We start from the raw sequence: 24,671 nt of genomic DNA on the forward strand, positions 1-24,671 counted from the left end.
GGTAGGCCTAGAATCTGCAACAGGTAATGCCCCAAAACACAACATGGACACATCACATTTTCTCAAAGAAAACTGACATGTTTTTTGCAAAGTGCCTAGCTGTGGATTTTGGCCTCTAGCTCATCCGGCACCTAAGAAAACCTAGCAAACCTGGACATTTCTGAAAACTAGATACCTAGGGGAATTCAGAATGGGGTGACTTGTGTGGCTCTCACCAGGTTCTGTTGCCCAGAAACCTTTTCAAACCACAAAATTTGGCAAAAAGACACTTTTTCCTTACATTTCAGTGACAGAAAGTTCTAGAATCTGAGAGAAGCCACAAATTTCCTTCCACACAGCATTCCTCCAAGACTCCCAATAAAAATGGAACCGCACTTGTGTTGGTAGGCCTAGTGCCCACAACAGGAAATGCCCCAAAATGTAACATGGACACATCAAATTTTCACATTGAAAACAGACATGTTTTTTGGAAAGTGCCTAGCTGTGAATTTTGGTCTCTAGCTCAGCCGGTACCAAGGAAAACCTACCAAACCTGTGCGTTTTTTAAAACTAGACACCTAGGGGAAACCAGGATGGGGTGACTTGTGGGGCTTTCACCAGGTCCTGTTACCCAGAATCCTTTACAAACCTCAAAATTTGGCAAAAAAAACACTTTTACCTCAGATTTAGATGCTGCAACGTTCTGGAATCTTAGAGGAGCCACAATCTTCCTTCCACCCAGCAGTCCCCCAAGTCTCCTGATGAAACTGATACCTCACTTGTGTGGGTAGGCCTAATGCCTGCGACAGGAAATGGCCCAAAACACAACGTGGACATATTACATTTTCCCAAAGAAAACTGACCTGTTTTTTGCAAAGTGCCTAGCTGTGGGTTTTGGCCTCTTGCTCAGCTGGCACATAGGAAAACCTAGCAAACCTGGACATTTCTGAAAACTAGACACCTAGGACAATTCAGAATGGGGTGACTTGTGGGGCTCTCACCAGGTTCTCATCCCCAGAATCGTTTGCAAAACCTCAAACTTTAGCAAAACAACACTTTTTCCTCACATTTTGGTGACAGAAAGTTCTGGAATCTGGGAGGAGTGACGAATTTCCTTCCACCCTGCATTCCTCCAAGCCTCCTGATAAAAATGGTACCTCATTTGTGTGGGTAGGCCTAGTGCCTGTGTCAGGAATGGATCACACAATGGTCAATGTTAGTCCCTACCTGAGGGCAACTGTTGACCCTGCAGTGATCCATTCCTGACGCAGGCACTAGGTACAGGCACTCAAGTAAGGTAGCATTTTTATCAGGAGAGGTGGGGAAACACTGGGTGGTAGGAATTTTGTGGATCCAAGCATATTACTGTGGTTTGTGTGACAGAAATGCAAGAAAAAATAGAGTTTTATTCAACATTTCACCTTTTCAGGGTATTCTGCGTAAAAAAACTTTCGCGAATCCGCACGAGTCACACCTCTGTGGACGGGTGTCTAGTTTCCAGAAATGTCTTGGTTTTGTAGGATTCCCTATATTGCCGCCAAGCCCGGGACCAAAAACGCAGGTGCCTGCCTCACAATACCAGGTTGTTTTGTGATAGATAATTTTGATGTCTCCACAATACGATTTGGGCGGTGGAATTTGGGGCTGAACTAAATTGGGAAGCTCCCAAGAGAGCACTCTCTCTGTGCTTGCGCCACATGCACCTGCTCTCTGGGTTGGGCTAACCCGCTATTGTCCCACTGCACAGACTGTGCTTGTGAAGGGACAGTAGGACTGGAAGAGGAGTTGTCGGAAACATAACTCCCAGAGCCTGCGCCACTGTCCTATCCCTCAGATGCTGTCTCAGTATCTGCTGTCTCATTCTCTCATCCTATTTCAGAGCTGTCCTCTACAACCCGATTTAGGGTTTGTGCAGCAGTCAATCAACAAGACACCATCTCTGCTACTGGCTAAACTGCCGCTCTAAAACACTAGCCTACGTAGACAGTCACAAAATTGCTGGTGGGTGTGTGTGAGATGCGTGCAACAGTAAAGGTCAGTCACCTTACCTTTGCTTCTTCCCTCAATCAGCAAGCTCTCTCAAGACACTCAAAAAAACAAAAAAGACACACTATTACTTCACCTTGTCACATACAAATCATCACAGTACTTAGCGCCTCTGGCACCCAGTCCACCAATCATTATTGGTGCTCCCACGACCTCCTCCTCGGATTCCCTAACTACCACCCAGCAAAAGTGCCCTTCACCTCTCCATAGCCCCCCTCGCACATACATTTCCTTTGTATTATAGCAGAGGTAATGCCTGGCTTTACTAATCCATTCAGATATTTACATAAAATACAGATTTGATCTTTGCAGTGGGCATATAAACCTTCTGCAGTACTTTATGGCATCAAAACTGCCACTAGACAAAAGTGAGATCCTTTTGTAGCAGAAACATAATCACAAGAGTTACTTGACTTTTTATTGCTGCTTAAAAGCTACAGTTGAAACGCGTCAGTTAAGGTATGTGCATTGCTTTGTCAGTTGAGGTATGTGCATTGCTTTGAAGACGCAAGCTGCTACTACAAGAGAACTGGTTGCGAATATTTATATATATATATATATATATATATATATATATATATATATAAATATATATATATATATATATATATATATATATATATATATAGAGAGAGAGAGAGAGAGACAGAGAGATCAGTTTTATATGTGGGTGTGGTTTTCCTGGGGGCCGATCACAGCCCCCAGGGAAACCAGACACACATTGACAAAAGTGATTGATATATATATATATATATATATATATATATATATATATATATATATATATATATATATATATACATATATAGATATATATATATATATAGATATGTCTATATATAGATCTATATTTTTTTAATAGCTGTATGGGTATGCTTAGAAGACAGTGTGTATTCTGACAGTGCTGGAGGGGGAGGGACTTTCACTGCCCACACCATGGGCAGTGCAGGGGCCCCCCTGAGCCCCCTAGCACTGGCTTTCCGCGAGCCTTTCCATGGCGGTGCAGCCACCATGGAAAGACTGGTGGAAAGCGAAGTCGTGAACAGCACTGCCGTGGCTGACCACAATTTCGACCGCCACCACCCTGTTGAGGTCAGTGATCCTGGATGTGGCGGTGGTCTCCCGGCGGTCCGACTGCCAGCATCATAATCTTGCAATTGAATTACCAGGAATGCAGCGATCTGACCACCACTGCAAATCTGGCGGTCTGAAGACCATGAACCTCGTAATCAGGCCCTAAGACTTTAACTTTAAACCAACACCCTTGAGCAAAATTTAGGAGTTTCCTATATTTGGGGTTGCTGTTTTTTTCAAATCTAAGCTGGAAACCATTGGTTGAGGCCAAGAAGCCATAGCTTGTGAAGTCAATAGGAGCTGTTTTTAGCTGCACCTCTAGATTGGGTAGTAGACCCCTCAAAGCCTTAATAAAAATCTACGAGGCCAAGTGTTTATCAAAGGTTTTCTTTGGGTGTGACTTGGGGTATCTTCCAACAAGTGAGCTACAGACAGAGGAAAACAAATTTCTTAGGTGCGTACTATGCGTCTCAGAGAGCATGCTAACCTATGTTGTGCATGAGAAGTTAGGGGTTAAGTACTTAAGCAACCGGTTAGTTATGTGCTTGCTGCAGACCTGGATCAGGATCTGGTTAAGGGAGGAGTTGGCCCTGAATTGCCTAATAATGAGGGACTGTTTGTCACTTGACTACGCTTTAACAATATCCTTGCTAAGATACATAAGGAACTGTTTCATGAAGTTAGGTATAAAGAAGGTATTTTTTAACCCCAATCGCATTGGTAAAGGAACTTTAAAATGGGTCAAAGAGAGTTTTAGGGTATGGGTGATTTTGCTCAGGGAAGAGGTCGAGTTGGTAAAACCCTCAGTACGTATGTATGTATGTACTGACAACTACAAATTTGGACATGGAGCCCTGCCTAACCCTGGTGAAGAATAATAGAGATAGAAATACTCAACTATTAGAGTTACAATTACTCAGGGAAATAGAAGAATTGAAAATTCCACTGAAAGTTTTGTTTGAAAACATACTTTCATTCCAATCGGTCTCCTGGGACATCAAACTGAATATAAGTTCCCCTGGAGGTTTCCCTTGCAGATGCAATATTGTTCCATTATCTGTAAATCATTGTTTCAGGACTTAAGTATCACCACCGGTTACATATTTGAAATTTAATCTGAGCTTCCTCTGGATTCTCACCCTAGCACTGGAGTACAGAGAATGTTGATTTCCTATGTTGCTATTCAGTCTTATAACCACAGGATTCCTGTAATTTGTTAAACCTAGTATTGGCTTACAATCGACAGTTCATTATTCTCAAACGTGTGTTTGAGCAGAAGTAAATTTCCCTATTTTCTGATAATAATCTTCTTGTTGGGAAACAAAGACCCTTCATCATTATTCAAATCTATTTCTATAGATCAAAATCTATATATCCAGATTGTATCTCTTCAATGCATCTTAAATTCCCTACTGCACCACTTCTCTTTTTTTGTCCTTTAGGGATTCACTTAAGTTTATTTGTCTGACCAAATGTCATCACCTTCTCATTTAGGCCTACTGCTTTCCATACCATTCCATAAATTGATTGGCATAGCAGGGAGAAAACCCTGAACTTAATGTTGTGCTTTGCTCTTACCTAAAGACATGTTTTTTAATCTACAAAATGTTAACTATGCTACAGAAATTAAGTGAGAGTAATAGTACTTTGGTATACATTTGCTAATCATGGACTTAAATATGTGTTTAACTCATGTATGGGCTTCTTTGTTACTAGATGGAAATTGTTGTTCTATGGAATGCTTTAAATCCTATTCAAGAAATCTTTTGTGTCCTTTAAGTAGAAGCACGATGAAGCAGGTAATGGTGATAGAATGTATTAATATATTTTGAGATCCTTCCATTGAGAGTCGGACACTATGACCCTGATTCACAAAGGTAATCTTACAATTTTAAGTAAGTTCACTATTTTTCTGGTAGTCATGAACTAAAAGGTTATTTTTACTAATAGTAATTTTGTGACCTTGGAGACTCTGCATTTGGGACAGAGAACTGTGCACGTAAAAAGATAAGACAGACGTATTGTTTTATGTGCAAAGTCTCCCCCACTAATTCAGTCGTAAAATCACTATTAGTAAAATTAATCTCATATTTAGTAAATAGCAAAAAAAGGGTAAGTTTACACAAAAGTGTGAGCTTACCTCTGTCAAATAGGGTCTTTAGGTCAAAAGGTAGGGTTGTGGTTATGAACGTGTACCATAAAATAAATCAATAAAAAATTAATGATCTTCTCATATTTAAATTCATCATCACTGAGCATAACCCTTCGTTATACCATTTTCTAATAGTCAACGTAATTTAGTTCTAACATCTTTCAGTGCTTCTGTCCAACCTTGCCGTAACATATTTTCATCGCCCAATTGAGAAAAGGATTTCTATCATAACCTGAAAAGTTAAAAAGCACAATATTCCCGCCTATCTCATTTTCTTACTATGGCAAACTTGTTGTCTTTCAAACGTAACATTTTTCCCAATATTTATCACTACTACTCAGACTATTAAATTGCAGGTGTTCTGTATCCCATAAAACGTATTTATGAAATATGATGGCTAAGTATGTATTAGGCAGTTTGGGAATGAATGATAATTCCAATTTAAATCATTGTCTGTAGACTGAGTGCATTAAGTGCCCAAAGGTTATACAATACCTTTTAGATTGCATCCAACAACTCTTTTGGAGTTATAATGTGTTCGCTCATTCTTTTGATTCTGTATCATAAATTCAAGTGCAGCTTTATTTTCTTCCATTATCAAGATCACAGGTGGTTAAAGTTAGAAAAAAGAAGTCTTCAATTTCAGTTTTTTAAATGTAACACATAAATTAAAAGTAAAAGATACTGACATGCTGGACTGGGGTGGAAGCTAAACCGTAAGTGTTAGTGCATTCTTGTTGATCAGGATTTAAGTTTATTGAAGAATTGTTCATAAGGGGAATGGAATATGTGTTGGGTGAGAAACAGGAAAGTGTGTCTGGGCATATTAAACACAAAATTGTGGAGGCTCTGTGTTCACTTTCAAATCTGAAAGACACTGGGTCAGTACTGCAGACTTAAGTGTGTATCTAGTAAGTGCTATGTTGTCGCACATGAATTGTTGCAATGCACCAATGAGGTACAATATGCTGTGACAGAGTAAGGTACATTGATATTCTTGATGGCAACGGGGCTATTTTTTAAACCATTTTTGTGAGGAACTAAACTCAATTTATTAATGCATAACACGCAATCAATTATTATTTTGACAGCAGGCGTTGAACTAAATTGGAAGCTCTGTTGGAAAGTTGGCCAATTTCCAATATGAAAATGAACGTGTTCTGGGCAGGAAAATTGTGTTGCTTCTTTCTTCAGTCTGACAGTCTAACTGAATGGGATGTTTTTTTTTTCTTGCAGGGTTCTCTCATCATAGCTAATCTTTACTCTTCTCTGTATGATCCTGACCACTGGGAGACACCTCACCAATTCAATCCTGGCCATTTCCTGGATATGGAAGGCAACTTCATTCAAAAGGAGGCCTTCTTGCCTTTCTCTGCAGGTTTGCCTTGCCAGGGTTAGAATATTTAGTAGGTTATAATGGAATAATGTCATGTCACTCTTCCTCACATCTTTGTTCATTCTAATGTTTATTTACGAAGATATGGTAGGTTTGTTAATTTACCAGACTTTTGTTATTAAACATGTTCATGATTAGTTTGTGATTAGTGTTTTCTAAACTAACAGCCACTTAAACCACAGCGTAACGAGAATTAGTAGCAAATGGTGTGACACAAGTAATATCATAGGACAGACTTGCATACTTATTCATGCAAAATACTTATATAAATTATCATGCCAAAAAGTAAAATATAAGTGAAAGTGGTTAATATCAATATGCCAAAAAGATGAGGTTTATTATATGTATGTTACCCTTCAATAGGGGTGCACTGAATGGGTTTGTGCTGACCTTTCTAGGGGCAGATCCGTGTGCAGGTTTAGATTGTGAGATGTACATGGGGCATGAAAACGTGCTGATTATGCCCAGTTGCACCTCTATAGTTAAGGTTGACCTCTCATAGGAAATCCCCTTTTTGCACCTATAATAACTAGATAACCCTATCTTTAATTTGTCCAAACTACAGCAATATATTTGGAATTCACAAATTCAAATCTCTCCCTGGACAGTCCAACAGGGGTGAGATAACCCAAAAAACAGACCTTCACCTTCCTACCTCTGGCCTGGCCCACTCTAGCAATGTAAAGCAGACATAAAGGACCATGTGGCACTTTTGTTTTTAAAATAAGCCCATTGGTCTTACCCAAGAACAGGGAGATTCTTTTATAGATATCCCAAGCCATGCCTGAGGCTGTGGAGGCTAACTAATTTCTCTATCTCTGCCTTGTCAGAAGACAGTGGTAATATAAATGTAACTCTAGGTCAGCTATTAGCTATGGCCCCCAGGACTGCCCAAAGGCAGGTTAGGATTCAGTTGGGCCCAATATTTCCCACCTTGCCCGAAAGTGCATGTGCTTTTTAGTCTCCACGTATTACCAAAGCACAGGGAGTATTTTGTTCTTCCCCGCCTTGCTCAAAGGTGGGTTGGGATTTTACCCCCTTGCCTTGCCCAAGCACAAGGGGACTGCATAAACAAATAAGAAGGTCAGCTAAAATGTGCACTGTACTATCTTTACATTTACAAAGTTGAAACTAGGGAGGCTGCTCAGGTCCTCCAGACCCCCAAATATAAGTGGCCCACACAGAGAGGGTCAATTAACGTCTGTATCTACTCCCTGGTTGCAACTACAACCATTAGATTGGTTTTTTAGGTTTTCTTTGGCCCTTTATGCCTGATTTTATTATGCTATTAGAGGGAACAGAAGCATGTGAACCAATTGTTCTTTCCGTCCACATGTAATTCATAGCACCCTGACAAGAAGACAGAGAGAGAAATTAGGGTCAAATACCTGCCCACACAAGCACTTCAAAAACATACATGCATTTTTCTATCTGTAATAAAAAGAAGATACCTCAAAGTTGTTTTTCCATTCAAAACACAAAAGCAATTACAGACAATAGTTGACAGTTAAAATTAAGACAAAAGACAGTTCCCATTGTACATCTGCTGGTTAGGGATACAAAATACCATGGTACAATACAATACAGGACTTAAACAGCTGGGTAGGTTTGGTTGGCCCAGAGCTAATGATGGTAATCAAGAGTGACCAAATTACTGGACAACATGGCACTTGGGCAGTAGGGTGACAAAGTACTCAATAGCCCTGCCCTCTCATTCCTAATATCCACACTAGGAAAGAGGTCTATAGTCACAAGTAAGATTAGAAGTGAGAACACAAAGCAGCAGGGATGTCATCAACTCATGCCAGTGATTCTGATTTAGACAGGTTTAGATCAATAGACCAATTGACTTAACGAGATCTAGACAGGCAAGTGTATTGACAAAGAATAATTTTATAATGTATTGTTTTGTTGTTCCTAGATATGCAGACACACACACAGGGGGTCATTCCAAGTCTGGCGGGCGGCGGAAGCCGCCCACCAGACTTCCCCCCTCCGAAATACCGCTCCGCGGTCGAAAGACCGCGGAGGGTATTCTAAGTTTTTCCCTGGGCTGGCGGGCGGTCGCCAAAAGACCGCCCGCCAGCCCAGGGAAAAACTCCCTTCCCACGAGGATGCCGGCTCGTAATCGAGCCGGCGGAGTGGGAAGGTGCGACGGGTGCTGTTGCACCCGTCGCGTATTTCACTGTCTGCCAAGCAGACAGTGAAATACTTGTAGGGGCCCCCAGGAGCCCCGCGACCCCCCCTACCGCCATCCGGTTCCCGGCGGGCGGACCGCCGGGAACTGGATGGCGGTAGGGGGGGTCGGAATCCCCTCGGCGGCGCAGCTAGCTGCGCCGCCTTGGAGGATTCCAAAGGGCGGCGGTACACTGGCGGGAGACCGCCAGTGTTGCCGGTCCGACCGCGGCTTTACCGCCGCGGTCGGAATGCCCTTGGGAGCACCGCCGGCCTGTCGGCGGTGCTCCCGCGGTCCTCCAACCCGGCGGTCATTGACCGCCAGGGTTGGAATGACCCCCACAGTCTCTCTGTCTCACATACACACACACATTGAATGAAAAAAACAAAGGTTAAAGCCTAGCTATACTAGGGAAAAGGTAATTTATTACTTCTACACAAAACCAACATAAACTACGCTTAGAAATTCTAGAGTTATAGTTATAACGTGTGCACCATCCTCAGCACACAATGTTGGGAACTCCCTAGTCACACATTAAGTATAACTTGACACACTACCAGGCATAGGCCCTCATTACGACCCTGGCAGTTGGCGGAGAAGTGGCGTTATAACCGCCAACAGGCTGGCGGTAAAAAAAATGGAATCATGACCATGGCGGTCACCGCCATGGTCATCCGCCACTTCTCCGATTCGACCGCCAGGGCGTAGATGACCGCTGGGCTGGAGACTTGGGTCTCCAGCCCGGCGGCCGTCACAAGACCGCCGGCGGTATCATAATCCGTCTGATCGCCATGGATTTCATGGGGGTGGGAACCGCCAAGAAATCCATGGCGGTAAGCACTATTAGTGCCAGAGAATTCCTTCCCTGGCACTGATAGGGGTCTCCCCCACCCCCACCCGAGTCCTCCCCCAACACCCCCCTGCCACCCTCAAAAGGTGGCAGGACCCCCCCTCCCCACCCCTACCCCCAACATCGCTACACAGACACACACCCTACACGCATGCAGACACCACCAACACACATACCCGCACACATAGCAACTAACATGCCAACAGAGACACACACATTCATACACGCACACCCACATACAGACAGACACGCACACATCCATACAGACATACATACAGACAGACACGCACACATTTGCAAACACACAACATCCCCGCATGCATACACGCACTCACACACCCCCTCTACATATTCACACGCACACACCACACAACAACCCCCCACCCCTAACGGATGATCAATTTACCTGGTCGGTTGATCCTCCGGGAGGGGACGGGATCCATGGGGGTTGCTCCGCCGCCAGCACCCTGTCAACAGAACACCGCCACGCCGAATCACGGAACGTGATTCGGTGGGCGTTTTTCTGTTGACGGGCAGTGGAGGTGGAGAAACCTCCACTTCCACGCCGACCACCAGTATGGCTGCTGGCAGCTTTCCGTCCAGAAAAGGATGGAGGGCTGCCAGCAGTCATAATTCGCCAAGCGGAAAACCGCCTGCACTGGCGGTCTTCAGCACGGCGGTCCCTCGGTGGTCTTGCAAAAAGACCGCTGAGGTTGTAATGACCACCATAGTGTTCTCATAAATTATATCATTATACATGATATGAGTCTAGTTAGGAAGGCTATATTTTAACATACTAAAAGAGATGTAATATGAAAGAGTGTAAGCAGTGCACAGAGAAGGCATGTAGTGTGGATAACGAGCTCCCAACACTGTGTATGGAGGAGTGAGAGTTATAGGACTTTTTGAACAGAGAACAAATTATAAATGTAAGTTATTTCTATAACTTTAACATTTCTAAGGTTTCTGTAGTTTAAGTTGGGTTTGTATAGAAGTAATACATTAACTTTTCATAAATATAACTAAGCTTTAAACATTGTTTTTTCATTAAATTCATATGTTTTTAAATTGTTTTCTAATCACATATTGTTGTTTATTTTGGTATTAATTATTTCATATTTACATTTTTGGCACATATTAATGTTTTCTTTGTACTTTCTCATTAATTTCTTAGGAAGTGGCGCACAGTGGAGTGGCATAGCATAAAATGGTGTGGATTGGTGTATAGTTGAGTAGAGTAGACAGGAATAGAATGGCAAGGAGTGGGGTGGAGTACAGTGGTACACAGTAGTGTAGATTGGTATAGAGTGCAGTGGCGTGCAGTGGGGTACAGTGCAGGGGTGTAGAGTAGAGTGTCATTCAGTGAAGTCAGTTAGAATTAAGTGGGGTAGAGTGAAGTGGGGTATAGTACAAAGGTGCAGAGCAGAGTGCGATACAGTAGAGTAGCACAGAGTGGCATATAGTAGGGTGGCATTGTGTAGAGTGTGGTGAGGTAGAATGGCACAGTGGCATGGAGCAGAGAGGCGTACAGTGAAGTGGCATAGAGTTGATTGGCATTGAGGAGAGTAGAGGAGCATGGAGTGGCATACAGTAGAGTGAAGTTGTATACAGTATAGTAGACTGGAATGATAGAGGATGCAGTGGCATAGAGTGCACCAGCATACAGTAGAGTGGTGCAGAGTAGATTGCAGTGATGAGGAGTGTTGTGGTATACAGTGGAGTGATGCAGAGTACAACAGAGTGGTAAAGGGTGCAGTGGTGTGAAATGCTGTATAGTAGAGTAGAGTGGTGTATAGTTCAGTGGGGTGCAGTGCAGTGGAGAACAGTGGTGCACAGTAGGGCAAAGTCGCATACAATGTAGTGACATATAATAGAGTAGTGTGCAGTGGCTTGCAGTGCACAGGTGCAGAATATAGTGGCACAGAGTATAGTGGCATAGAGTGTAGTGGCATATAGTGCAGTGGCATAGAGTAGAGTGGTGCAAAGCAGAGTAGAGCAGCATACAGTGCAGAAGCATACAGTAGAGTGGTGCAGAGTAGAGTGGCAGAGAGTGCAGTGCCATACAGTGAAGTGGTGCGGAGTAGAGTATACTAGCATAGTGTGTGGTGGTGCATAGTACATTCTATTGGTGCTGACTGTAATGGCATAGAGTAGAGTGGTGCAGAGTAGAGTACAATGAAGTATAGTGTAGTGGCGTCCATTTGAGGGGTGCAGAGTAGAGTAGATTGGTGTAGAGTTTACTGGCATGGAGTGGTACAGAGTAGAGTGGAGTGGTGTATATTGCACTAATAGTGCAGTGGTATACAATCTAATGGTATAGAGTAGAGTGGTGCAGATCTGAAAGGTGCAGAGTATTGTGGCACACAGTGAAGTTGCATAGAGTGGCGTAGGGTGTAGTGGTGTACAGTAGACTGGTGCAGAGTACTGAGCAGAGATGTAAAATGCAGTGTCATACAGTGCACTGGTGTAAAGTGCAGTGGGGTAGACTCCAGTGCTGTAGAGTACTATGGTGCAGATTATAGTAGAGTGTCAGTCAACTGGGGTACAATAAAGTGGGGTAGAGCGAAGTGGGGTACAGTAAAGTGGCATAGAGCAGAGTGGTGTACAAAAGAATGCCATAGAGCACAGTGGTATAAAGGAGAGTGGCATTGTGTCCTGCAGAGTACATTAGAGTGCACTGGGACACAGTGCATTGGAGTAAAGTGGTGCAAAGTGCAGTGTAGTGTCATTTGACAGACTGGTGTGCAGTGAAGCGGCGTATAGTGTAATGGCATAGAGTGCTGCGGCATTGAGTAGAGTGGTGCAAAGTAGAGTAAAGTGTCCTGGACTTCAGTGGCGTAAGCAAAGTGGAATGACATAGAGTGCAGTGTTTACAGGGTAGTGGTGTAGTGTGGTGCTGAGTAGAGTGTCACAGATTGCAGTCGTGTAGAGTGCAATGACGTGGAGTGCAGTGGAATGGAGTGCAATGATGCAGAGTAGAGTACAGTGACATAGGGTGCAGTGGTGCAAAGTAGAATGCAGTGGTGTATAGTGCAGTGGTGTACAGTACAGTGGCTCAAAGTACAGTAGAGCGGTTGAGTACAGTGGCATAGAATGCTGTGGTGCAGAGAACAGTAGAGTGGTGTACAGTGCAGTGTTGAAGAGTAGAGAAGCACAGAGTAGAGTGGTGCAAAATAGGGTAATGTGGCATAGAGTGCAATGACATAGAATACAGTGCTATGGCATAGAGAGCAGTGGCACAGACTGCAGTGGCTTAGAGTAGAGTGAAGCAGAGTAGTGCCCCAGAGTGCAGTCACATGGACTGCAATGGGACAGAATAGAGTGGTGCAGAGTACAGTAGTGCAAAGTAGAGTGCTTAAGCATACAGCCCAATGGCATAGAGTGCTGTGGCATACAGTAGAGTGATGCAGACTAGAGTACAATGGTGTAGAGTCCAGTGGCATATAGCAGAGTATAGTAGAATGATGCAGAATGTAGTGGCATAGAGTGGTGCAGAGTATAGTCCAGTGGTATGCAGATCAGTGGCGTTCAGTCCAGTGGCACAGAGTGTGATGGCTTAGAGTGCAGTGGCATAGCTTATCGTTGAGAAGACTATCGTAGAGTGGCATACACTGCAATGGTGTAGAGTGTAGTGGTGCAGAGTTGAGTATAGTGGCTTGCAGTGGCATACAGTAAATTGGTGGAAAGAAGAGCAGACTGACAAAGTGTAGTAGCATAGAGTGCAGTGGCATAGAGCAGTGTAGAGTACAGTGCACTGGAGTAGAGTGTTGTGGCATACAGTGCAATAGCGTAAAGTCTAGTGGCTTACAGCGCAGTAACATAGAGTAGATTGGTGCAGAGTACAGTGGGACACAGTGACATTGAGTGGAGTGGAGTACAGTGCAGTGGCACACTGTACAGGTTTGCAGAGTAGAGGACAGTAGCGTAACATGCAGTGGCATAGACTGCAGTGATACAAAGTACAGTAGAGTTGAGCCGAGTGAACTGGTGCAGCTTCCTAGAGTACAGTGGCGTAGAGTACAGTGGTTCATGATAGAGTTGAGTCACGTACAGTGGATTGGCATACAATATAGTGGCATACAGTGGCGTACAGTGGAATAGTACAGAGTTGTAGAGTTGAGTGGCTTAAAGTGGAGTGGCGTAGAATGGAGTGGAGTGGCATAGAGTGGAGTGGTGTCTCATAAAGTGTCGTACAGTGTCTGATAGTGGAGTGGTGTAGAATGAAGTAGCATAGAATAGATGGCGTAGATTGGAATAGCATAGAGTGGAATGGCATAGTGGAGTTTTATTGAGTGTAATAGCATAGACTGAAGTGGCGTAGATTGGAGTGGCATGAAGTGGGATAATAAGAGTGTTGTGGCGTAGAGAGAAAAGACAGAGTGGAGTGGCACAAAGTGGACAGGCACAGAGTGGAGTTCCGTAGAGTGATGTAGCGTAGAGTGGCATACTACAGAGTGGAGTGGCATGTCATAGAGTGGAGTGGAGTAGCATGAGGTGGAGTGCCTTTTGCATTTTCCTTCGGCTTTTTAGATATACATAGCATCAAAATGGCTGTGTTCTGTGTTTGTACATTAGATATACATTATTACAATGTTTTCCCATCCATAGGAAAACAGGAGGCATTTTTCAAAAGTGTGAATAGGTGGCGAAACATATTTTTATTTCTCTAGCGGAGTACCGTGGCATTATGTTGGAAGTAGCGCAATACCTAATGAAATTTAAACAAAATGATTTATGCCAAACAATAAAACAATTGCGTACTATAGCTGTGTTTTTTTTTTTTTTGTAATTTCAAAAGGTAAAGCAGTACTTCCTAGGTAGTACCGGAGTACACCGCTACTTTTTTAAAAAGTATATAGAAAAATAAAAATATATCTCCCTACCTATCAACACCTTTCATATAGCACCTCAAGCCTTCCTAAAGGTGCAAACACACATACATAACTTTTACTTTTTTATTATGGGTCTATGTACTTCATTGCTTGAACATAATTATGAATCAACAGTGAACAAGGCTGTAACAGGCTGAAATGCGTTGTAGGGGACTTTAAATAAATGTGTTTAAAACTACGAATCTTAGAGTGCTGGTGTTGTGTCCATATCTTCATTTGGTGAGTGGTATATATATATATATATATAACCTAGTGGCAGTCACAACTAGGTAGTTATAGTTACAACCATGTTGCCATAGAAAATGTGTTTTTTGACTTCCCTTTATCTTTGGCACCGTTTGACGAATCTTCAATACATTTTCCTAAAAACTGTGGCCTGGTGATTTTTGGTGCGCAAGGAAAGTTTAGGGGTGATCCGTCATGCAGGGGCCGAGAAAAAGGGGGCCCAAGTGTTGCGTTTCCTAGGTTAATCACCAAAGGATCTGTCAAAATGTATAGAGCCTGAACCGCTGGACAGAATTACACCAAATTTGGCAGAAAGCTAGCTGTGGTTACGCAGATTGTGCTTTTTGTTAATTGGTGTAAATTTGTTCAGTAGTTTTTGAGAAATTTAGGGAAATTCAAATTTGTATATATCTAGATCTGTGAAGCATTCGCAAACAAAGATGAGCTTGTGCAGGGAAATGCAAAGCTCTGATTGTCCACAACACTTCAAACCAGGAAGTGTTGGCTGCCATCTTGGGACTCGGCGTGAGCCAAGTCCCAGAAAAAAAGTAAACAAAAAAGACATAGGGCCAGGGTAGAGGCACCCTGAGCCCTTAGCACTTAGCATTTTTTAAAATTCTTTTTTTGCCCTGAATTTGCAATATTACAAACTTGTGGCAACATTTATTTTTTTTAAACAAGTGCAGGCTCCTGTGCTTGTTTTTTCATAGGCCCCCTGGTGGGCTAGGTCCCGTCACACACCCACTCAGCCACACTCAGACGGTTTTGAACCCACTCATACACCCACTCAGATGTCTCACACCAACTCACAGACTCACTGACACCCTGATGTACCCACTCACAGACCCACACACATACTGCGCATATCCAAAGGGCTTGAGAGGTCAGGGGAGTTGGCCACAGGGTCTGGTTGCAGGCCAGGTCTTGCAGGCAACCTCTGATGTGCACAGGCAAAGGCAGTGCATGGTGCAAGGTTGGCTGCTTACAGGGAGTTGCCTCACGGTCTGCAGGGCATGCAGGTCGTACGTGGTGATGGTTGGATTAACGTATAGTAATGAAAACTACTATACGTTAAAAAAACATACAAAATTCACTGAAAAAATGAAAGGTTACATGGACGTTATAGTTAAGAAGAACAAGTTACTTACCTTCAGTAACGCTTTTGCTGGTGGATACACTAACTACCTGTGGATTCCTCACCTTATGAATTCGTCCTTGCGCCAGCATCCGACGGAAAGTCTTCTTCCTAGCTGTCCACGTCGACGAGGACGTCATAATGGCACGGCTCCACGTGACTCCATCTGACGTCAACGTGCCAATAAGAGGTCCTCGTCGGCGTACTGACGTCAGTTTCACCTCACTTTTTTACATGCCCTTGAGGCGAACAGGTGAGAACCGACCCATCAAAAACCGTAAAGAAAAATACATATATACAAGAACATTTCCCTTAAACGCATATATTTACATAAATATATAAATACATATATATATATATATATCCAGATAAACAAAAACCAACCATTTACAAGATAACTGTGAAATCAGGCAGGCAACGGGGAGGCGGGAGGGACTGTGAGGAATCCACAGGTAGTGTATCCACCAGAAAAAGCGTTACCGAAGGTAAGTAAGGATTAGTTACTTACCTGTAAATCCTAGTTCTCTTCCAGGGGTATCCTCATCAAAGTCATAAACATTGAATATTCCCGCCCTTGTGCGGGGACCCCGGAGCATATATATATAAAATACATACATATTATCATGTGTAAAACAGCAATGCAGGCTATAATCATAAATAGGCTAAAATGCTTTATTTCTATGCAAGTTTTTTTTTTTTTTTTTTTTTTATATTATATTATAAAATCACAATAGATCATAAATATCTACCTAAGCCCCAAAAACTGGACTTAGGGAAGTAAACAGCAGTAAATAGCAGAGAAAAATAGAAAAAACCACATTGAAAAACAATGAAGCATTCTTAGCCAATAGGCTGCATGCAGGTTAACACAGGAGAACCATAAAAACTTTGGCACCGTGCCTTTAAGACCCTGAGCACCTCCAGTATCCCACCATGCCTCAGGGGTGAAGGGAAGGTGACAGTTGGTTCACAGTTAGGTCAGTACTTTTTTACGGTGACAATCTGTGTAACTGATCAGAAAGATAATCTGTCCTGCACTTCTAGGAGACTTAAGTCCGGGGAGGAGGGTGGGTTGTTTATGACTTTGATGAGGATACCCCTGGAAGAGAACTAGGATTTACAGGTAAGTAACTAATCCTTCTCTTCCAGGGGATCCTCATCAATAGTCATAAACATTGAATAGATTAGCAAGCCCATCCCTAAACTCTGCGGACTGTCCGAAAGAAGTGCAGGAAAGAATACATATTCATGCAAATAGATTTCTAAGAGAGGCCTGCCCCACCTGGGCATCCGCTCTTGCATCCGAGTCTAAACAGTAATGCTTAGTAAAGGTATGCACAGACTTCCATGTAGCAGCCTTACAAATCTCGGAAATTGGTACATTGTTAAGGAGGGCAGCAGTAGCCGCTTTTCCCCTTGTGGAATGCGCTTTTGGCCTAGCCAGTAATTGCTTATTAGCCAGTTGGTAAGTGTTAACAATACAAGACACAATCCATCTTGATATAGTTCGTTTAGACGCTGCCTCTCCTGTTCTTAAATGACCATAATTCAGAAACAAATGGTTAGAATGTCTAATCGGTTTTGTTTTGTCCAAATAGAATTTCAGCACTCTTTTTAAGTCTAAAGAATGCAATGCTTTCTCAGCCGGAGTCTCCGGATTGGGAAAGAAAGTCGGTAAAGATATAGTCTGATTGATATGGAATTCTGACACCACCTTCGGAAGGAAAGATGGGTGAGTTCTCAGAACCACTCTATTATCGTGAAAAACCGTGTACGGTTCTCTACAAGACAGAGCCTGAATTTCGCTGACCCTCCTCGCTGAAGTAATGGCCACCAAAAAAGCCGTCTTCCACGTAAGGTGCTGTAAAGAGGCCTTGTGGATAGGTTCAAAGGGAGGGCCCATAAGTTTTGACAGGACTACATTCAGTTCCCATGGAGGAGAAGGTCTCCGAATGGGAGGAAAAACCTTTTTCAAGCCTTCTAAAAAATCCTTGACTACAGGTATCGTAAAGAAGGATTCCTGAGAAGGCGACTTACGATACGCTGTAATTGCAGATAAATGAACCTTAATAGAAGATACCTGCAGACCAGACTTCGCCAGATGAAGTAAATAGGATAGTATGACGTCCTCCTGAGCTCGTATGGGATTTATACCTTGTTGAGAGCACCAGATGTAAAATCTCTTCCACTTAAAAGCGTAAGAACGCCGCGTGGAAGGTCGTTTTGACTCTTTCAAGATGCTCATGCACTCCTGTGAGAGCCCTAGGTGCCCATACTGTAGGAATTCAGGAGCCATGCTGTCAAGCTCAGAGAGGGAAGGTTGGGATGTAGGATTCTGCCTTCCATCCTGCTCAGGAGATCCGGTCTGCACGGCAACCTCCTGTGAGGTCTTTCCGATAAGTTGAGTAGGTCCGTGTACCAGAATTGGCGGGGCCATTGTGGCGCTATCAGAATCATTCTGGTTCTGGATTTGTAAAATTTGTTGATTACTGCCGGTATGAGGGGAATCGGTGGAAAGGCGTAGAGAAATGTCCCTGACCAGTTGATCAACAGGGCATTCCCTTGAGATCCCGGACGGCAGAACCTGGACGCGAAGTCTGGGCATTTTTTGTTTGTTTCGTCTGCAAAGAGATCCAACTGAGGTCGACCCCATTGACCGAAGATGTCCTCGACGACTTCGTCGTGTAGCACCCAGTCGTGCGCGTCTTCCAGATGTCTGCTCAGGAAATCTGCCTCTACGTTTTGCTGACCTGGCAGGTGTACCGCTGTGATAGACATTCCCCTGGCCAGGAGCCAATGCCATATCGTTTGGGATTCTCGAGACAGAGGTAGTGATCTTGTTCCCCCCTGTTTGTTCAGGTAATACATTGTGGTTGTATTGTCTGTCTGAACTAGGATAGATTTCCCCTGAACCAATGGAGAGAAAGATTTGAGAGCCAGATGGACTGCTCTGAGTTCCAGTAGATTTATGTGATAGTTCTTTTCCTTGTCGGACCACAGACCCTGAGCTTGGAAGGAACCCAGATGAGCACCCCAACCCTGAAGAGACGCATCCGTCACCAGAGTGTCGACTGGAATTGTCTGGTGAAACGGAGAACCTATCGACAGGTGAGGTCTGTGCATCCACCATTGTAGTGATTGAAAAGCCACTGTTGGTAGTCGAACTCTGTCCTCCCAGTGACCAGTCTTTTGGCTCCAATTGTTCTCTAATGCCTCCTGAAGGGGCCTCATGCGTAGCCTGGCATTCGGGACAATGAAGATGCATGAAGCCATGGAGCCCAGAAGCGATGTCACCTGACGAGCTGTAGGTGCATCGGCTGTTAATAGATGTTGACACTTCCTGTGGATTGATAAAAGTCGTTCCTCCGAAGGATACACTCTTTGGAGCTCTGTGTTTAGTATCGCTCCCAGGTAGCGGAGGTTTTGTGTTGGAATCAAGGTTGACTTGTCGTGGTTGATTTGAAGACCTAGAGACTCGAAAGTTCTTAGAACGATATCTCGATGTTTTCTCGCCTGATCCGGAGATGAGGCCTTCACTAGCCAGTCGTCCAGGTAGGGATAGACGAATATTTTTTGTCTTCGAAGGTGTGCCGCTACCACTGCTACACATTTTGAAAAGACTCGGGGTGCAGACTTCAGGCCGAATGGAAGGACTCTGAATTGGTAGTGCTGTGACGCTATCTGGAAACGTAAAAATTTCCGATGTTTGGTTGCTATTGGGATGTGAAAATATGCATCCTGTAGATCGATGGAGCACATCCAGTCTCCCTGATGCAGTTGCGGGACAATCTGGTGAAGGGCTAGCATCCTGAACTTTTGTTTTCTTATGTACTTGTTCAGGAGCCGTAAGTCCAGAATTGGTCTGAAGAGGCCCTGTTGACCTTTTTTCGCCACCAGAAAGTAACGGGAGTACACCCCTTTTCCTTTTTGTGCCGGAGGAACCTTTTCTACAGCTTTCTTTTGTAGGAGTGCGAGAACTTCCTTGCGTAGCAGGCTGAGATGAGAAGGAAAACACCTTGCTGGCGGCAAGTGTGGAGGAGGTTTTTTGAAAAGGAGAGAATAGCCATGTTCGACAATATTGAGCACCCATTTGTCTTTTGTGATTGAGTGCCACTCGCGAAGATGATGCGTAACACTTCCCCCCACCGGAGTGGTGCACAGTGCTGAGGGAAGCAATGCCTCATTGCTTTGATGGCGTCTTTGCTGTAGACTGTTGAGGTCTACTTGACCCTCTGTCTCTTGTGGGTCTACGTGCCTGAAACAGGGGACGTCCCTGTCGTTGTTGTGGCCTTTGAGACCAGTGAGGGGTTTGAACCCTCTGCTGGAATGGTCGTCTGTCATACGGCCTGTACCTCCGCCTGAAGTCTTTTTTACGTTCCAGGCCCACTGCCCTCATCGTGTCGACTTCCGTTTTCATTCGGGCCATCTCTTCATCCGCGTGGGTACCGAACAACGAACTCCCGCTGAATGGGAGGTTCAAAATGCGCTGCTGTGCTTCCTGCTTCAGACCCGTGAGCCGTAGCCAGGAAGACCTCCTAGCGCAGATTCCGTGCGCATACCCATGCGCAGCCAAATCCGCCCCGTCCGCCGCCGCGCTGATGACCTGGTTAGATACTAGGCCCCCTTCCTGCAAGATTTCCTGGAAGTCCTGTCTATCTTCCCTGGGCAACTTTTCTGTAAATCTGTGGAGTGAGTCCCACAGAGAGCGGTCATATCTGCCCAGAAGTGCTGAGGCGCTGGAGACCTTCATAGCAGATGCCGCCGTACCGCACATCTTTCTCCCCAGAGAGTCTAGGTGTCTGCTCTCCTTATCCGGGGGGACTGTGGAAGATGATGCCACAGAGTGTGTTTTTCTGGCTGCGGCTAAGATCACAGAGTCCGGTGGCGGATCCTTCCGCAGGAATAAAGGATCTTGTTCCGGAGCTTTGTATTTCTTTTGAATCCTAGCCGGGGCAGACTTGAGAGTGGCTGGAGACAGAAAAGTGTCCATAGTCGGTTGCAGCAAACCCGGTACTAGTGGCAGCAGTTTTCTCGAGACTGATCTGTGTTGTAGGGTCTCAAAGATAACTGAGGATGAGGTGGCCGGCTCTGGTACCTCAATATTTAGCTTCTGCGCTCCCCTTAGAAGAACCTCATTAAAAGTGGTGATATCATCCACCGGGGAAATCCTAGCAGGTGGAGAATCTGTGAGTGTGGGGGAGTAGCGCCCCACAGACGATCCTGAAGAAGACCAAGAAGGTGATCTTCTGCGTGGTGTTCGTGACCTGGTTCTCCTTCGGGAACGGGACCTGCTCCGAGAGGCTGTAGCAGAGTGTGCAGGTCTTGTGGTCGGCTGACGAGAAGCAGAACGAGCCCGTCCTGCTCTAGCTGTAGGCGATGGCGTTCTCGGTAATGAGGCAGTAGGAGAATACATCCTCGAGTATTGTGAATCCGGGGATGCTGTGATGGGAGAAACATGCCCCGATGCTCTGGAATGGGATGATGCACTCCTTATAGAGACCACCGGTGAGGGAGCTTTGTCCGCTGGCTCCACTGCCTGTGACACCGCTGAAGGTTGTGTCGACGTCGATTGTATCCTCGACGTCGAAGGTTGCGCTGGCTGGTCTGCTCTCGACGTCGAATGTCCTGACGTCGGAGGTCTTGCCGTCGAGTGTCTTGACGCCGATCGCCTATCACGGGACCTGGACCTACTCGCCGTCGTGTGTCTCGACGTTGAGTGGCGAGTGGTCGACGGCGGATGTTCATGCCGTCGAGGTGTTTTTGGTGTCGTGTCCTTCGACGCCAAGGGGTGAGACGTTCTCAACGGCGAACGGGAGCGCCGGAGATGACTCGACGCCGAACGGCGGCCTGCCGTCGACGGAAATGTACCCCTGTGTCCATGCTTCGACGTTTTGTCCCTCGACGTCGGTCTGGTCGCCGTCGACGGCGATCTATGCCGGTGAGACGGTGGTGCCGATGACGTCGATGGAGAACAAACAGGTACAATCCTACCTGTCGACGTCGAACGGGCCATTCCTTCTGCTGTAGGTCTGGGAAGTGAAGAGGATGTTGACTTTTTCCTCTCCTGAAGCCCATGTAGCCTGATCTTCTCTCTGTCTTTGAGAGTCCTCCTTGACATGTTCTTACAATACTTGCAGGTGTCAGGACAGTGACTCTGTGGCAGGCAGACAATACACAGAGAGTGTGGGTCTGACTGGGCTTTCTTCTTCCCACAAGAGGGACATTTTACAAAAAGAGAAGGCATTTTTCTGTCAGAAAAAACCTTCCTAGCCCAGACAAAGATATTACTTGTCGAGTGAAAAGTGAAAAACGCTTTTTTTAAAGAATTTTTCTGAGGAAAACTCAGAAAAACTGAGAGCTCAATGCTCCAGGATCCTCTCAGAAGAAGCCGGAAAAAAGAACTGACCTAACTGTGAACCAACTGTCACCTTCCCTTCACCCCTGAGGCATGATGGGATACTGGAGGTGCTCAGGGTCTTAAAGGCACGGTGCCAAAGTTTTTATGGTTCTCCTGTGTTAACCTGCATGCAGCCTATTGGCTAAGAATGCTTCATTGTTTTTCAATGTGGTTTTTTCTATTTTTCTCTGCTATTTACTGCTGTTTACTTCCCTAAGTCCAGTTTTTGGGGCTTAGGTAGATATTTATGATCTATTGTGATTTTATAATATAATATAAAAAAAAAAAAAAAAAAAAAACTTGCATAGAAATAAAGCATTTTAGCCTATTTATGATTATAGCCTGCATTGCTGTTTTACACATGATAATATGTATGTATTTTATATATATATGCTCCGGGGTCCCCGCACAAGGGCGGGAATATTCAATGTTTATGACTTTGATGAGGATCCCCTGGAAGAGAACTTGTTCTTCTGATGGATACAACTACCTGTGGATTCCTCACCTTATAAATAGAGTCCCAAAGCCGTACCGCACTCGGTGGTGGGTGCCCGCCTGATTACACCAAGAAATCTTGCAATACCGAGCGAGCAAAATGACCGTCCCTCCTCACTTCAGAATCCAAACAATAATGTTTTACAAAGGTATGGAGGGACGCCCAAGTTGCCGCTTTACAAATGTCCACTAATGGAACTCCTCTCGCTAGGGCCGAAGAAGCGGACTTAGCCCTCGTAGAATGGGCCCTGATACCTTCAGGGGGAACTTTCTTCGCCAGAGAGTAACAAACTTTTATACACAGGATGACCCACCAGGAGATTGTTAGTTTCTGGACCGCTCTGCCCTTCCACTGTCCAACATACCCTACGAACAGCTGATCATCCAGACGAAAGTCTTTTGTTCTCTCCAGGTAGAAACTCAGAGCCCTCCTAGGGTCTAACCGATGGAGCCTCTCTTCATCCTTAGAGGGGTGGGGAGGAGGTTAGAACTAGGGAAGGGTAATAGCCTGACCCATATAAAAAGGAGTTACAACTTTTGGCAGAAAAGCCACCCTGGTTTTCAACACCACTTTATCAGGGAAAAACATGGTAAATGGAGGTTTAACAGAAAGGGCTTGAAGTTCCCCAACCCTCCTAGCAGAAGTAATCGCAATCAAGAAAACAGTCATTAGGACCGCCGTCCGCCAAGGTACCGCCGTCAGAACACCGCACCGCGGTCGAAAGACCGCGGCGGTGATTCTGACATTTGCCCTGGGCTGGCGGGCGGCCGCCAAAAGGCCGCCCGCCAGCCCAGGGCAAATCAACCTTCCCACTAGGATGCCGGCTCAGAATTGAGCCGGCGGAGTGGGAAGGTGCGACGGGTGCAGTTGCACCCGTCGCGTATTTCAGTGTCTGCTGGGCAGACACTGAAATACTTTTTGGGGCCCTCTTACGGGGGCCCCTGCCGTGCCCATGCCATTGGCATGGGCACGGCAGGGGCCCCCAGGGGCCCCGCGGCACCCCCTACCGCCATCCTGTTCATGGCGGGAGAGCCGCCATGAACAGGATGGCGGTAGGGGGTGTCTGAATCCCCATGGCGGCGGAGCGCGCTCCGCCGCCATGGAGGATTCAGACGGGCAGCGGAAAGTCGGCGGTAGCCCGCCGGCTTTCCGCTTCTGGCCGCGGCTGTACCGCCGCGGTCAGAATGCCCGGCGGAGCACCGCCAGCCTGTTGGCGGTGCTACCGCCGACCTCCGCCCTGGCGGTAATTACCGCCAGGGTGAGAATGAGGCCCTAAGTATCTCAACGGGCATGAATGCATAGGCTCGAAAGGCGAACCCATCAGAAATGTCAGTACCAGATTCAGGTCCCACTGAGGCATGTGAAAGGGCGTGGGAGGAAACTTATTAACTAAACCCTTAATGAACCTATTTACAATCAGAGATTTAAATAAAGAAGGCTGGTCCGGAAGGCAAAGAAAAGCCGACAAAGCCGCCAAATAACCCATAACCGTAGCTACCCTACAGCCTTTCTTTGCTAAATCAAGAGCAAACAAAAGAACATCTGAAAGGTGGGCCTTTAAGGGATCTTTTTGATTCTCTCCACACCAAACCACAAATTTTGCCCCCCTACCGGCATAAATGGATTTAGTGGAGTGTCGCCTGGACGATAGAATAGCATCCACTACATCCGGTGGGAGAGAAAAGGAACTCAGGTTGCCCCGTTCAATCTCCATGCATGAAGGTGCAGGCTCTGGAGGTGGGGGTGTAGAACCTGCCCCTGCGACTGTGAGAGGAGGTTTGCCCTGAGCGGGAGACAGAGCGGAGGGCACTGAGAGAGTTGAAGCAGGTCTGTATACCATACCCTTCTCGGCC

The 24,671-nt window shown here is 45.2% G+C and overlaps 1 protein-coding gene across 2 annotated transcripts in view; it reads left to right on the forward strand.

Annotated features, from left to right (window-relative positions):
- Positions 1 to 24,671, forward strand: part of LOC138265305 (cytochrome P450 2J2-like) — an 82,953-nt gene that overhangs the window by 47,201 nt on the left and 11,081 nt on the right. For both annotated transcript variants that reach the window (XM_069212913.1, XM_069212914.1), the window contains one exon: positions 6,488 to 6,629. In XM_069212913.1, coding sequence (XP_069069014.1) covers positions 6,488 to 6,629 — 142 coding nt within the window. The remainder of the gene's footprint in view (positions 1 to 6,487; positions 6,630 to 24,671) is intronic.

Source organism: Pleurodeles waltl, chromosome 11 (assembly GCF_031143425.1).
Source record: "Pleurodeles waltl isolate 20211129_DDA chromosome 11, aPleWal1.hap1.20221129, whole genome shotgun sequence".
NCBI lineage: Eukaryota > Metazoa > Chordata > Amphibia > Caudata > Salamandridae > Pleurodeles > Pleurodeles waltl.